This window comes from Anarhichas minor, unplaced genomic scaffold (assembly GCF_050575085.1).
Source record: "Anarhichas minor isolate MPS153535 unplaced genomic scaffold, ASM5057508v1 ptg000133l, whole genome shotgun sequence".
Classification (NCBI taxonomy): domain Eukaryota; kingdom Metazoa; phylum Chordata; class Actinopteri; order Perciformes; family Anarhichadidae; genus Anarhichas; species Anarhichas minor.
The window spans coordinates 128,383-145,000 of NW_027466579.1; the positions used below are offsets into that span (position 1 = coordinate 128,383).

A 16,618-nucleotide genomic window follows, 5' to 3' on the forward strand; every position below is an offset into this window, starting at 1 on the left:
CAACATAAATTAAAAAGTGTGTCCCGGTCCTCGGAGAGTAAATCCTGATCGGATTGGAGGGAAATTGGTGCAATTAATCCTCCGGGATTGAGAGCAGGGACACGCCCCCCGCTGCAGCTCTCACTTCTGATTGGATGCTGCTGTGATCCCCGGAGACCGGGACCTGATAAAGCGAGCCCGCGACCCGGACCGTCCCGCTCTGTCCATCCTCCTCCTCCTCCTCCTCCTCAGCTTCAGGACCAGAGTTCAGCCTCCTGATGAGCAGCCTGACGGGACGGGACGAGCTGGAAGAGAAGCCCAAAGTCAAGATGTTATCTCCGGGTTTTGGGATCGATAAATCCCGGCTGCACGGCTCCGGATTCCGGTCCAAAGGCTTCGCCATCACCGACCTTTTGGGGCTGGAGTCGGACCTTCATGCGCAGCGGCAGCAGCAGCCCGGCGGTCCTCCTCCGGGATCGGGTCTGTCCGTGTCGGGCCCCGGGTCCGGAGCGGAAGCGCACGGGGTCGGAGGCGGCCTCGGAGGCGGCCTCGGAGGCCTCGGAGGGTTCTCGTTCCCGGGCGGGTCTCTGCCGCTCGGCCTCGGCTTCCTGTGCAGCCTGGCGGCCCAGCAGCCCAACGGAGCGCCCGGCTGCTTCCTGCCGGGACACCTGCCGCTGCTGCAGGCCCGGGCCGACAGCCACTACCTGCAGAACCTGGAGGCCCAGCGGGACGCCTACTCCGGTACGGAACCCCGTTCACTGCTCCTATACCTGGTCTACAGGGGGGCTGCTCACCTGGTCTGGTGCTGAAACCGGACCTCTGTCGCCTCTGTTCAGTTCGGCTCAGTTCGGCAATCTTCACAGCTTTGTAATGTGTTCTTATTGTTATTACTATAGTTCTTATTCTTATTATTCAAACCTGCATATTGAAATGATATTTGTTCAGTTGGTTTTAATATTTGATCTTCGGTTCTGGTTCTCTCCGTTCGGCCCTTCAAACAGCTGGAGCTTCTTTATTTATCTTTATTTATTTTTTATTTTAAACTGATTATATTTCTGTTTCTTTGTTTATTATCTGAAATAATAACAGATTTAATATCTTTATATTAAAGCTTCAGACTCTAATATTACAAAATGATTTATTATAATTACTGGATTATTACTTCATCTTTCGGAGGAAACGAAGTTTTTGATTTATTTCTATTAAATCTAAATAAATAAATCTGTAAATGATCGTTGGGTTGATGACGTGTTTCCGGTCTCTGTGCAGATGAAGAGTGTCTCTCTGACCGGAACGACTCCAAGAACTCCGCGAACTCTCAGAAGAGGAAGAAGAGGCGACACAGGTGAGCCTCACGTGAGACACAATATATAAATATATACATATATATAAATATATATTCATCTCTATGAAATATTAGTTTAGATATGTTATTGATCGGGTTTCGTGTTTTCTTCTAAAAATGAAGAAGTTGTGTTTTCAGCAACATAAATATTATGTTATGGCTATTTTAATGATTTAATTCAATTATTAATATATGTCTCATCTTCATATATATATATATATATATATATATATATATATATATATATATATATATATATATATATATATATATATATATATATATATATGTGTAAACATAAAGATAGAATGTATATATATATAGATATATGTTTAGATAGTTTGGGATTAATTCACTTGCAGAGAAACGTTCAGATAAATAGAATAAATAAATATGAAGAAGTAAATAACTAAAATATAAACTAGACTAGAGACTGTCTGTCCTCCTGTCTCACGGTGCTGTCTCTCTCTCTGTCTCTCTGTCTCTCTGCCTGCCTGTCTGTCCTCCTGTCTCACGGCTCCCTGTCTGTCCTCAGGACGGTGTTCACGTCCCACCAGCTGGAGGAGCTGGAGAAAGCCTTCCACGAGGCTCACTACCCGGACGTGTACGCGCGAGAGATGCTCGCGATGAAGACGGAGCTGCCCGAGGACCGGATCCAGGTGAGACCTCATCGATCCGCATCACCTCATGGGATAGATTAGACTTTATATATGTACATGTATATAGGTCATTGACGAATAAGGCTTCTAAAAAGGTCATTTTAAAAATTATCTTCGAAATGGATGTAATGCATATTTTTGTGTCAGGAACAATGTGGTGAAACAAGTCTAAGTTGTGAACCAACTTTTCATAGTATTTTAAATAGTTTTTTAAAGTATTTTTTAACTTCACAGGCTAAAAAATGTCAGGTGGCACAACCACATATTTATAAAAAAATATATATTTTCCTAATATTTATTCAAACTGAAATAAATCCCTTAGAGTATCCCTTTTTTTACTGTAAAAAGTATCCCTTAGATCACGGGTGGGCAAACTTTTTGGCTCGGGGGCCACATTGAGTTTTAAAATTTGACAGACGGGCTGGGCCAGTAGCAGATGAATGGAGTGTTTGTGTGAACTAATATAAATTACAAGTACAATTTAATTTCAGCGGGAACAGTGTTGTTGGTCACCCTTTTTAACCAGTGCGTCAACGTTTGGTGTCAGTTTGGTTGTGGCAATTCTCAGAACAGATCTGAGGTGTTCAACAGTTAGCTGGGATCTTACACGTCGCATTAATGCATATTTTATGTACACTTATTTTCGACACAGTGTTTTTAGTGTAAAGGTTAATGACTGTGGTCTTTTTAGCAGTTTGAGTCTTTGACCGGATCATACAAATGGTTGACTGTCACATCTAACATTATCAGAGCTCTGCTCTGTCATGTCTTTCCTTGTCTCTCCCTCCTGTGTCACGGTGTGGGTGCATCTCACTGCAGTCAGGAAACGTATCAGAATACCCTTATTTTATTGGCTAAACTGCATCACGTGACGTGATTTACAACGCATTGGTCGTGTTTTTCCTGCACCGCTGAACAAGTGCCGTAAATGCTGGAAAGGAGCGTGAATAACTCCGCTGCATAAAGCAAAGTCCCGCGATCCACTGAAAACGGGTCCGCGACGAACCACCAGTTGAGAATCACTGGTCTACAGGATCGTGACGAGCGGTGAACAGCTGTTTGTGTGGCGTGTCTTACGTCTCTTCCTGTTTCCTTCACCTACATTTCCCTGGGTCCTAAGCCCCTCCACGTACAGCTTATTATCACCCTCTTTGCACCAATGTACATTTATAACAAATACCACACATATTACACGGTAATCAGCGTTGCATATGTGTCAAACTCTATCGGTGCATCTCCGGTTCTTTAATGTAACGTAAGTGGAGCGACGAGCCTCTCCCAGCAGACTGTTGTGCTAGCAAGCAGGCTCGCGAGCGAGCTGTACCCAGCATGCAGTTCGGCGGTGAAATTTTATAAATGTACAATTATTAGTGTTACAAATTGTTTATGTGTCACAGACTGTTGTGTGCTGTGGTGTTTTTCTCTGTTAAAGAGTGTTAGTTGTGGGTTGTTAATTGTTGTGTTATAAAGTTATGACCATGACTCGGGTTCCCTCTCAATACATATAAGACAACTAGCGCTGACCGCTGTGCATTAGCAGCAAAGAATACATTTAGCTGCCTGTTGAAAGCAGACAGCAGTTGTTTTGGCTATGCACCGGTATAATGGTGTGTGAAGAATTCATATCATACGGGAAATTAAAACCGGTATACTGCCCAGCTCTAGTCTTTATTATAGTTTGGACAATTTTGTACCAATATTTGACGGGCCGGATTAAAAAGCCCAACGGGCCGTATCCGGCCCGCGGGCCGTAGTTTGCCCATGCCTGGTTTAGAGTGTCTACTGTGTCTAACACATCGTATTTTGTGGTTGTGTTTTATATATATACAATAATTTATCATAATTGCGTTCTCTTGGCAGGTATTTAGTATATTTAACTTTTGATTTTACATTTAAACATTTAAACATAATAATAATTATTCATTGCTTTAAATTAATATTTTACCTGGTCGCACCACCATGACATTTATCAGTTGTGCCACCTGACAATATTAGTAATCACAGCAAATATGCAGAAAATTTGCATTTTTATTTCAAATACAACAACATGCTTTTAATCAACAGTCTCTTTTTAAGTAAAAGAAGTAAATATTTCATAGTAATCATGATTAACACATAACTGGAACAGGCAAAATCACAGTCGCTTCCGCTTGCGTGTTGCAGCTTCTACCTCATTGTAGCAGCGTTTTGCACACACTCCATACAGGACTTGTTGTCTGCTCCCTGCGTCCTGCTGGTTTTTCTTTACTTGACAGTGGCATCCTTAATAGTTAAACAATATTCATTAATATCATAAAAAATAGTTTGAAAGTGTATAATATCGTTAACTTAACACTGTTAAACTTTAGAATTAAAAAAAAAAAAATGTTAGAGCTTTAAATATAATATCATAGAGTGACATTCTCTGCAGTTGCACCACCTGCCTTACTGGTTGCACCACCTGACATTTGCAACTGATTTCAAATTAAACAGGCATCTACTAGGACACGAGCATTAGCTTTTGTTCTTGCTAACAACTTCATACATATACATTTAAATAGAATAAAGACATTTATGATAAAATAACATTGTTCTAGTTTTACATTGGTTGTACCGCCCTGACATGGAAAGTGAACCACTCTACCTATAAGCTGAAAGTAGCTGTTTTTATCAATATTCAAAAGAGATATAAAAACATTTTCACTCTGCTATAAAGGTCAGTTGAGGTCCTCTTGATGATGCAATAACCTGTTTACTGTTTTCCACTTTCATTTCATAATAAAAGTCCCATCTTTACAGCTGTGCCACCCTGATATTTGAGAACATTCAAATTGCTGGACAAAAGTTTTTAAATTATCGCAACAGCTTAAAACTATTGGCATTTGTAAAAATTTGGTTTATTTGAATCGTTACAACAATAAAAGCATGCCATAGTATTTTATTTTGAATTTATTATCATTTAAATACATTTTTTAATAGTTTTCTTAGTCTGTTCATCTGCTAGGACAGGTGATGCACCGCCTGACATGTTCAGGGTTTGAGATGCCAAAACATAAAATAATTTATATTATTTGATTGTAGTGAAAGTGTATCAAAACTAGATAGGTTTTATAGAATGAAATGATATATGTCACGAATTGATACAATTATTTTAAAAGGAAATAGTGGAGACACAAAAATATGCATGTCATGTCATTGACCTACATATACATATATAAATATATATGTATATATATTTGTATATTTATGTGTTATCAGTTTTAATTAAATAAAAGTTAAGAATAAAAACGTGAATAAAATGAAGCATTAAAAATATAGACTGAATGGGTCCCAACATGAGGCTCAGGACCCCTCTGAGGTCGTCTGGCTTAAGGTCTCACCTGCTTCTTCCGGAGCTTTCAGCCTCACCTCGTGGTCTTCACCTTCAAACAATCATTTTCATCTGTGTTATTAATTAAAAATGAAACAATCTGAGAAGTTTGAGATAAAAATCAATATTTAACAGAAATGATTCATAAGAGAGAAGTGTTATACTGTAACACTTCTCTCTTCATATTAATATAATAATGATGAAACATGACGACTAGTAACAGCAGCATATTAATAATATCATTATAACATTATTATAATTATAATAATCATAATAATAATAATAATAATAATAATGATAACAGCAGCAGTGTATATAATATAATATAAATTATATTATATTATATTATATTATATTATATTATATAATAACAGCTGTGGGTGTAAATATAGAAAATAAACAACAAAGTAGATTTAAAGTAACTTAAAATGAATTTAATAACTTAAGTATAATTAGTTTGATTTAATATATATGTTCTTACAGTTTCGATGAACAAACTGATCATAAAGAAGCTCTGTGGTTCTGAACCCTGATGTACTTAATCCTGGTCCTGGTTCTCCAAGACCAGGGCCAGGATTAAGTACAATTAAATGAATAAATGAATTCTTCTGCAGGTCTGGTTCCAGAACCGGCGGGCGAAGTGGCGTAAGAGAGAGAAGTGTTGGGGCCGCAGCAGCGTGATGGCGGAGTACGGTCTGTACGGAGCGATGGTGAGACACTCCATCCCTCTGCCCGAGTCCATCCTCAACTCAGCCAAGAACGGCATGATGGGGTCCTGTGCTCCATGGCTGCTCGGTGAGCCGCATACACGTCAGTAACACACACACACACACACATACATGCACACAGAGACACACGCACACACACAACACACAGAGACACACACACATGCACAAAGACACACACACACACACACACACAGACACACACACACACACACACACACACACACACACACACACACACACACACACACAACATGCTTATTAATGTCAAACTAAATGTTTTTTACTCTTTTTCTGAAAAAGACAATAATCCTCTGAGAGTGATCACATGATTATTTTATTCCTCACTGATTATTATTTTCACCACAGCCATCAGCTTCCATATTGTCATAGAATTATATTATATATTTATATATATATATATATATATATATATATATATATATATATATATATTAATATACACATATATTCATATTTATATATATGAATATCTATATATTCATATACTGTATATATATTAATACAGATGTATATAAATGGTGCCGACTGGACTGAATCTCTGTCTCTGTCCTCACAGGAATGCACAAGAAGTCTCAAGAAATAACCAAAAAGTGTCCGAGTCCTCGGGAGTCGGACTCGACGCGCTCCGACTCGTTCTGCGACGCCTCGGTGCGACGCGGCGTCGAGGCTCATCACGAGACTCGGGAGGAGCAGGAGGAGCTGCTGGTGATGGAGGAGGAGGAGACGGAGGAGGAGGTGGCCATCGACCTGTCCAGCTCCTCCAAACAGCAGCAGGAGGTCGGGAGCTCGATAAGGCCCGCCTCCTCACCGCGGCGGCACAGCGGCAGCGAATCAGACGATCGCAGCTGAAGGTCGGAGACGAACACAGAGATCTGATTGGCTGTTCACTAAGAGAGGAGCCAATGAGAGAACAGACATTAAGGAGAAATAAAATATATATCATTGAAATGCTACCCTGGGGTTAGCATGCTAACATATTAGCCTTTAGCTAATATTTGATGATAACTAACGTTACACCGCCGTCACATAGACTCAGCACCGGACTAACAGTGGAGGATGTCTGTGTTTATTATTGTATTGTACTGAGAGTGTGTTTTATATCCGTGTTGTTGAAAGAATAAGAGGCTATTTCATGTTTTATTCCTGTTGTGTTTATAGTTTGACTGTCTGAAGCTCTGTGAATGAATGTCATTTAAATGTCCTTTAAAAGGTTGTTATTATTATTATTATTATTGTCACTATCATCAGTCACATGTATGTACAGCAGCTGATTGATGAATAAACAAAGTATTTTTGGAATCACTGGGATTTTTCAACAGAACACAAACACTGAGCATTAATCAGACTAATTATTAGAAACATGTTTTATCGACATGCTGGTGTTTAAAAATACATAAAATATGTTTCATGTTCTTGTAAGAATAATGCTACATGTATTTCTTTATTATTGTATTTATTGAGTTATTTATTTGTTTATTATAATGAGAGCTTTAGTCCTCCATACATCAGCGCCACAACTTTACCAAATAAAATAACTATAAAGATATTAAATCTTTTAATCTTGTTTAAAAAAAATACTGTTATAAAACCCAAACACTTGTATTTGTATGTTGTAGTCTGTAGCAGTTTAAACGCGTAGTTTTTGAGTTAATACAGATCAACTTTCATGTATGTGACGATTCAAAAAAAGCCAGTGCTTTTAATTTGTAGGCCATTAGCCGTTGGAGGAGACAACTACGTCACTTCCTTTATCCGCACCGTTGGCTCCAGCCGTTGTGTTTTTTTGCTAAGCTAGCCGGCTGGTAAGTGCAGGAATTGTTAAACATGTCGGATTTGATCACTTTTAGAAGTGAACTCACGCTCATCGTGAACGACCTGCTGCAAGCGCTGAGGACGGAGATATTTACAGTCTCTCTGAGGAAACCACGTCCAGAAACCGAGGCAAGCTAACTGCGCTAACTGTAGCTAACGGCTAACTTTAGGTTAACTGTTTCCGGTGTTTACGACTCTATTGGTCGTTAGGTTAACTGTTTACCAAACTTCATTAAAAAATATCATAATTTAAGAAATGTCAGTTTGAAGTTAACTGTTAAATTAGCTGTAAACAAATAAATAATAATAATTAATTAAATTATTTAAATTAATTTCATCGTTAGTTCCACCAAACTCTAAGATGTTCGAATTTAAGAGGTTCCTGTTTGTTAGCTAATTTATAATCCAACATTATTACAAACAATTCAACTTAAAGGCGTGAAAGTGTCTGTCAGCAGTGAGAAATACTCGGGATACGTTACTGCAGTAAAAGTACTACTACACACTGTAGTAAAAGTACTGCTACACACTGTGAACGTGGTAAACGTCTTTTAAAACCATTTTCCTCTTTTCTTTCAGGAAAAACTCAGCGATCTGGTGGACAGTTTGTGTGTCGGAGCTGTTGATAAAATCCTGAAGATGGTTCAGCCTCCAGGAGACCAGAAGGAGACACCAGGAGACCAGAAGGAGACACCAGGAGACCTAAAGGAGACACCAGGAGACCAGAAGGAGACACCAGGAGACCAGAAGGAGACACCAGGAGACCTAAAGGAGACACCAGGATACCAGAAGGAGACACCAGGAGGTGAGTTGTTGTCTTCAGGAGGTTTTTACCACAGAGGTCTCCTCCTCTAAACACTGAATAAATCAATAATAATAATTTAAAAACTAAGAACTGAATCTGTTTGTGTTCCAGGTGGAGGTGAGCGCCCCCCCACAGGACACACCTACATCCTGGTTTACGGGGTCAGTGAGTGATTCCTGAGCAGAGTGAGATCCTCTGAAGCCTCTGAACACCGCTCACTGTTTTCTGTCTCTGTAGAGCGCTGCTGTCCACTCCACGGGTCTGCTGCTGTCTCTGCAGGGCCATGCTAACGCTAACGGTGAGTCTACCCGACGTCATTCGTTACATTTTAAACATTTCAGCTGCTAATTACAGACCAACTCTTCCTTTTGATGCAGGTGAAAATAAAACCGTCTCCTCCCCCCCTCCCCCTCCGGCCGATGTCCCCGACCACGAGTACGCCCGGCCGCCAACGGAGGGCGGAGTCTCAGCGGCACGCGGCAGGAAACGGCGTAAAAAAGCCGCCGACTCATCTCTGGATGAGCCGACAGAAAGCCACCGGCGGTGTTCTCAGTGTGGGATGCTGTTTCCAACCAGCCAGCGACTGTCGGACCACCAGAGGAAGTCCCACCCGGTGTGCTCGGTGTGCGGCGCGGCGTTCTCTGGCATCCTGAGACTCCGCGAGCACACGATCAAAGAGCACGGGCTGCTGCCGTACACCTGCGACTACTGCCCCAAGAGGTTCAACCACAAGGCCCACCGCGACCTGCACGTGAAGGCGCGGCACACCGGGGAGAAGACCTGCCACTGCGACGTCTGCGGTAAAGGCTACTCCGGCCTCAGCACGCTGAAGACGCACCGGACCACCCACTTCGACAAGACGTTCGTCTGCGACGTCTGCGGGAAGAGCTTCTACCACGCCGGCCACCTGACGCGGCACAAGCTGGTGCACCGGGAGGTGCGGCCGTACCGGTGCTCCACCTGCGGGAAGGGCTTCACCCAGGCCGCCAACCTGCGCGGCCACCAGGCCGTCCACACCGGAGATAGGCCGCTCTGCTCCGTGTGCGGTAAGACGTACCGCTGCCTGAAGAGCCACATCATCAACAGGCATTCGCACGAGCTGCCGGCCGACGGGCTCGCGGCCGCGGACGCCGTCATCGCCTGCGAGGTGTGCGGCAAGAAGTTCCCCCACCCGTCGCAGCTCAGGATCCACCAGAGGAGCCACACGGGGGAGAAGCCGTTCCACTGCGACGTCTGCGGGAAGAGTTACGGCATGAAGCAGCAGCTGAAGGACCACAGGTACACCCACACCGGAGAGAAACCCTACAGGTGCACCCTCTGCTCCAAGACCTTCAACCTGGCCACCAGCTTCATGAGGCACTGCAGCATCCACAGCGGGGAGACGCCCTACAGCTGCAGCAGCTGTGGGAAACACTTCCGCCTGCTCACCTTCCTGAAGGCTCACCTGCAGACCAAAGCTCACCTGAAGCAGACGCTCACCTCTGACCTCTGACCTCATCGGTTCCACTGAACATAACAATGGACTTGGTGTCGCGTCTCTTTAACAGAGAAACGAACAGGATGAGATGATGTCGTTCTCTTCTATCAGCAGATCACTGAAGTCATAAAGGTGATTACATGTATTGTACAAACACAGAGGTGGATTAACTGCTGTACACATCCTGTAATCTGACCTCAGGTCTGCGTCACCGCTGGATTACAGAGACCACCCTCAATTATCATGTCAAGTGGGAATTACGTGTGATTAGGTATTAAAGATTAAAGCAGATCTGAGGTCAGAGGGCACTGAACAGCAGCAAAACAAACTCTTTCATGTTTTCGTTATGACTTCAAATGATAACGCCTCATATTACAATAAAAACAGGAACAAAGAGCTGAGAGATGTGTATTTATTGTGTATTTAGGGTTACAGAGAACATGGCTCATTAAATATGAATGGTTATTGTGAAGCATCATTTTCAGAGGTGACATGTTTATGGTGCCGTGCTTCATTTATATACAGAATGTCAAAGAAGACTTTAAATTAATAAATAAAGGAACATGATCATGATAATAGGTTTATTGATGTAAAACAATAACAGTAACATCAATACAAAGGTAAAGTATAACCTAAGAAGTACAGTAATACCTCTCTGATGTACTGTACTTACACGTTGAATAAACTGTAGAAGAGCTGCTTCTCAGACTTTATTACCTTTGGACTGAGCCAGGCTAGCAGTTTCCCTCTGTTTCCAGTCTTTATGCTAAGCTAAGCTAACGAGCTGCTGGCTATAGCTTCACATTTACTGAGCAGACATGAGAGAGACAACACAGAGAAGTAGTAGTAGTACTAGTAGTGGCAGTAAGAGCAGTAGTAGTAATAGTAGTATTAGTAGTATTAGTAGTAATAGTTGTAGAATAAGTCTTTTTTTATTATTATTTCATAGTTTTTAACAGCTTCAACATGAAACACTGAAACTGTAACGTTCGACATGAAAGTGACCGGAAGTCTAATGAACGTTAACCAGGAGACAAAGGATCACGTTAAACTACACAGTTCATAAAGCGTCATAACTAATCAATACCTGACCCGAACCAATGGAACACGACCAAAAGAGGAGTTATTGTTCATAAGGATCAGCACTATTATTATTAATAATGATATTAATATTATTAGTATTAAATCAATAATATGAATTCATATTAATATCATGTGAAAGCTGGTCAGTAACTTCAGTTCTTCTCACTCAGAACTAAACTAGTTGTGACTCTTTCCATCTTTTACGACCTTACGGTTTATTGGTTCGAACAGTCACGTGACCGTTCACACCTGAGAACAGGTGAGAGAGGCTCAGGACTCTTCTGACCGCAGATCAACATGGCTGCTCACAGCAGCTGCAGCACCGGACTCTTCAGGACCCTCCTGAGCCGCTGCAGAACCTGCAGAACCCCGGGACCGGTTCAGACCAGGACCGGACCGGGACAACAGAGGTGGGTTTCCTCCCTGTCTGCACCACCACCACCGGGAACCTGGAGCTCCGGGCTGTCGCGGCTGTCCCACCGGGATCTGTACCGGGTCTCGATCACGGATCCGGATCAGTTCTGGGGATCCGCCGCCGCAGACAGACTCCGCTGGGTGAAACCGTTTGACCGGGTCCAGGACTGCGACCTCAGCAGCGGGAAGATCTGCTGGTTCCTGGGAGGGAAGCTCAACGTGTCCGGTGAGAAATGATCCGATGAACGGATCGGTTATCAATAATCCATATGTTCTTTCATCGATCACTTCCGGTATTACTTCAACAAAGTGACACGAGCTTCAAGTAATGGAAGAAACAGGAAGAAGTACTCAGATATGTTACTGCTGTAAAAGTACTAATAGCCTACCACAGTGTACTCTGTTAGAAGATAAAGTACTAATACCACAGTGTACTCTGTTAAAGTACTAATACCACAGTGTACTCTGTTAGAAGTTAAAGTACTAATACCACAGTGTACTCTGTTAGTTAAAGTACTAATACCACAGTGTACTCTGTTAGAAGATAAAGTACTAATACCACAGTGTACTCTGTTAAAGTACTAATACCACAGTGTACTCTGTTAGTTAAAGTACTAATACACTGTGTAGAAATTATCTGTTTTAAATAAAAGTACTGATACCACAGTAAAAATACTCTGTATAGACAGTCAGTACATAGACACAGTCAGTATATAAACACAGTCAGTATATAGACACAGTCAGTATATAAACACAGTCAGTATATATAAACACAGTCTGTATATAGACACAGTCAGTATATAAACACAGTCGGTATATAGACACAGTCGGTATATAGACACAGTCGGTATATAAACACAGTCAGTATATAAACACAGTCAGTATATATAAACACAGTCAGTATATAGACACAGTCAGTATATAAACACAGTCAGTATATATAGACACAGTCGGTATATAGACACAGTCGGTATATAAACACAGTCAGTATATAAACACAGTCAGTATATAGACACAGTCAGTATATAAACAGTCAGTATCTATAGACACAGTTGGTATATAGACACAGTCAGTATATAAACACAGTCAGTATATATAGACACAGTCGGTATATAGACACAGTCGGTATATAAACACAGTCAGTATATATAGACACAGTCGGTATATAGACACAGTCGGTATATAGACACAGTCGGTATATAAACACAGTCAGTATATAAACACAGTCAGTATATATAGACACAGTCAGTATATAGACACAGTCGGTATATAAACACAGTCAGTATATAGACACAGCCAGTATATAAACAGTCAGTATATATAGACACAGTCGGTATATAGACACAGTCGGTATATAAACACAGTCAGTATATAACAGTATATAGAGACAGTAGTATATAGAGACAGTCGGTATATAGACACAGTCGGTGTATAAACACAGTCAGTATATATAGACACAGTCAGTATATAGACACAGTCAGTATATAAACAGTCAGTATATATAGACAGTCAGTATATAGACAGTCGGTATATAAACACAGTCAGTATATAGAGACAGTCAGTATATAACAGTATATAGAGACAGTCAGTATATAGACACAGTCAGTATATAGAAACAGTCAGTATATAACAGTATATAGAGACAGTCAGTATATAACAGTATATAGAGACAGCAGTATATATAAACTGTCTCTGCAGTGAGCGTGTTGTGTCTTTGTCCCTCTTTCTGTTGTTTTTCTGTCCCTGATAATAATCCAGTTACATTTCAATACGACAGCTGGATGATTTGCGTGGTACGAGAGCAGACACAGGAGGACTTTTCTCTTGTTACATAAATGATGTTTGTGAACCAGCTGCATGAGACACAAACAGGATCTTCAGTCTTAAACCCGTTTTAGGATTAATTTTCAATCAGTGAATAAATTAAGCCGGTTTCCATCGGCATCAGTTTCAACATGACTCGGATGATGACACGCGTTTATGGTAGCCTACTGTTCAACACGACATATACAGGATATCAGTGATGTTACTGCAGAGCACAGGGGAGACCAGGGTCTACTGTCTGTCCTTCAACCTGTGATTCACACACTGAGGCTCCAGCAGTCAGTCTCTCACCGACACATTAACAAACACTTTTATCTTCTTTTAAGTTTCTTGTGAACTTAACTTAATATATTTTGTATTATCAAATGATTTGATAATTACTTTCTTGATTCATTTATTAATTGTTTTATATATAAAATGTGAACTTTTTTCAGAGCCCAAGTGTCAAATGTTTATTTTGTTCCAACCAACAGTCCAAAGAATTCAAATGCAATCAATAGACGGTGATGTCTGACTGACAACAACAGCAGATCCTCACATTGGAGAAGCTGGAAACTGACAGTGACTGTTATTTGTGCTTGATGATTCATTGATTATCAAAGTATTTCACAATGAATTTTCTGTTGAGCAGCTAATTAAATAATTGACTAATCTTACGCTGTCCAGGTTTTACCTCACATGGTTTTTATTTTATTCTCTTTATTCATGATAGAACTTGATTGTTTTTTTGTTTTCCCTGAAAGGAACCGTGTGCAACCTCACCGCTAGTTGCCGCCAAAACCTTCACATTTGTCCTTTGACAAAGAAGTTGACATGTTCTTCTCCCCCAAACACTGTGGAGTCTGATGATTGTATGTTTCTCTGTGTCTCAGTGAACTGTCTGGATGTCCATGTCGAGAAGCATCCTGACCGAGTGGCTCTGATATGGGAGCGAGACGAACCCGGCACTGAGGTGAAGGTTACCTACAGGTATGAACTCCCCCCCCCCCCGGGTGTCCACCCTGGGGCTGCTCGCCAACGATGACAGACAGATTTTGTCTCTCGTTGTTAACTACTAATACTAATACAGCTATACTCTCTATAGCTGTATTCTCCCTCTTTGCAGACGACACTGATCTTTATCTTATCATTATAGTGTGTTGGCCTCAGCTATCTCAGACCATAAATACAAAGGAATGTAATGTATTATAGTCTGTGCAAAAGACATACATTCAGCTCGTAAAGTTTTAACAGTCACACAAGTTGCTTAATGAATAACTACGGTTGCAGATGGCAATCAGGATGAAGAAACATCAAAGTTGCTGTGGTATAAGTTATGTGACACAATATGTCTGAGTACAAGTGATGTTGCTCTCCTTGAGGTTTCTTATTTCTTCCTCCAGTAAAATGTATTTTTAGGGACAGTAAAGATATCATAGTCATGTCCAGCCTCAGTGACCTATTGTCTGTCCATCAGAGAGCTGCTGGAGACAACCTGCCGTCTCGCCAACACCCTCAAGAGCCATGGCATCCAAAAGGGGGACAGGGTTGCCATTTACATGCCGGTGTCACCGCTGGCGGTGGCGGCCATGTTGGCGTGTGCCCGTATTGGTGCAGTGCACACTGTGGTGTTTGCTGGCTTCAGCTCAGAGGCTCTGGCAGGGAGGATCCAGGATGGTGAGTCTCCCTCCGCCAAGCTCTTTGTACCTTAATCATGACGGGGGTTTCACATTCAGTCAGTGAGTTTATTTGGGCAGCAACTAGTGAACGTTAGAGGAACTACAGACTCAGTTAGAGACGAGCTGGTGAACATAGTGGAGCATTTAGCAGCTAAAGACACAGATGTTTCCCTCAGGAGGTGCTGGATACCAAACACAGAGCTTAGAGAGAGAGTAGTGGACTTCCATTCATCAGGAGACACAAACACAAAGACTCCTGATGGGCCTGTCCGTCAGTCATGTTGGTCCAGACTGTAATATCTCACAATTGTTGAACAGGTTGAGATTTAGAAAACATTCATGTTCCTCCGATGATTCATCCTTCTGAATTTGGTGATCACCTGACTTTTCCCTAAACGCCACCATGAGCTTAATATTTGTAGATATGAGTTCATCTCAACAACTATTGGATCGATTGTCTCGATGTTTGCTTCAGACATTTGTCTGGTTTATGACCAAATACCTGCAAATCTTATGACATTCCATCAGCTGTGCTCTGTGTTTAATTAGCTAAGGTTAACATGCCAACACGCTAAACTAAGACAGTGAACATGGTAAACAATATACCATTCATTGTCATTGTGAGTATTTTAGCACCTGCCAATTTAGCTACAACTTGTGAGTGGCTGTCGTTTGCCCCTGAGGAGGATTTAAACATTCTACAGTTGCACTTAAACTTCACATTGTGAGTGTTTGAAGCTGAATAGTTTTTAACTTAAATTAAAATGTTGTATTTTTTACACTAGAATGTAGTCCTGGCATTGAGGGCAACGCTTTGAAGCAGAATTTACATCATTTAGATCAACATGCAAAAACATTTTATAAATATAGAAAATGTGAAAAAATAAAAGGAGTCAAACATTTCTTCGGGTCAGTGTGGGCACAGTGGGGGACCTCAGACTCGTGTGGGCACAGTGGGGGACCTCAGACTCCTGTGGGCACAGTGGGGGACCTCAGACTCGTGTGGGCACAGTGGGGGACCTCAGACTCCTGTGGGCACAGTGGGGGACCTCAGACTCCTGACCTCAGTACTTCTATAATCCTGGCTACAGTTCTGTTCTGGGCGTCAGTAGTATCAAAGCAGGGGACCATGAACTTGGACAGAACTTGAGTATTTATGTGAAACTGTTTTCAGTTTTCATTTCTTCATCAGCAGCATGAAAGTCAAAGCAACAGCCCCCTGAGGGGAGGAGCCTTCATACAGTATCACACTGAACCCATGGAGACTGAGTATTTAACTCATTCCAGTCTCCACAGATACAAGTACTGCTGCAGCTCTCAGCAGATCTCTGGAGGTCAGACATGCTGCTCGAGGACTTGTGTGTTTTGGAAACAGTTGCTGCCTTCAAACCCAAACAAGACATTTCCATGGCTGGCTGAGCAGCAGGAGAAGCAGAGCATGCTGGGAGTGTAGCTGATTGTATG

At 41.6% G+C, this 16,618-nt stretch overlaps 3 protein-coding genes across 4 annotated transcripts in view; all 3 read left to right on the forward strand.

Annotated features, from left to right (window-relative positions):
• The first annotated feature begins 257 nt into the window (after positions 1-257).
• vsx1 (visual system homeobox 1 homolog, chx10-like) lies at positions 258-6,930 on the forward strand. The gene is made up of 5 exons (XM_076083483.1): positions 258-720; positions 1,249-1,324; positions 1,860-1,983; positions 5,947-6,142; positions 6,638-6,930. The coding sequence occupies exons 1-5, from the start codon at positions 258-260 to the stop codon at positions 6,928-6,930; spliced, it is 1,152 nt and encodes a 383-aa protein (XP_075939598.1).
• An 882-nt stretch (positions 6,931-7,812) lies between these two features.
• On the forward strand, positions 7,813-10,576 carry LOC142941532 (uncharacterized). 2 transcript variants are annotated; one of them, XM_076083479.1, is made up of 5 exons: positions 7,813-8,022; positions 8,473-8,698; positions 8,810-8,859; positions 8,936-8,996; positions 9,076-10,576. In XM_076083479.1, exons 1-5 carry the CDS (start codon positions 7,906-7,908, stop codon positions 10,188-10,190), a joined length of 1,569 nt encoding a protein of 522 aa, XP_075939594.1. In that variant the 5' UTR covers positions 7,813-7,905; the 3' UTR covers positions 10,191-10,576. The 2 variants fall into 2 exon arrangements, with proteins under 2 accessions (XP_075939594.1, XP_075939595.1); XM_076083480.1 differs by having other exon boundaries at positions 7,826-7,883.
• Positions 10,577-11,555: 979 nt separating this feature from the next.
• The window catches only part of acss1 (acyl-CoA synthetase short chain family member 1), a 17,725-nt gene continuing 12,662 nt past the window's right edge, over positions 11,556-16,618 (forward strand). Inside the window, exons 1-3 of the mRNA XM_076083456.1 lie at positions 11,556-11,898; positions 14,369-14,465; positions 14,953-15,152. Coding sequence (XP_075939571.1) covers positions 11,556-11,898; positions 14,369-14,465; positions 14,953-15,152 — 640 coding nt within the window. The remainder of the gene's footprint in view (positions 11,899-14,368; positions 14,466-14,952; positions 15,153-16,618) is intronic.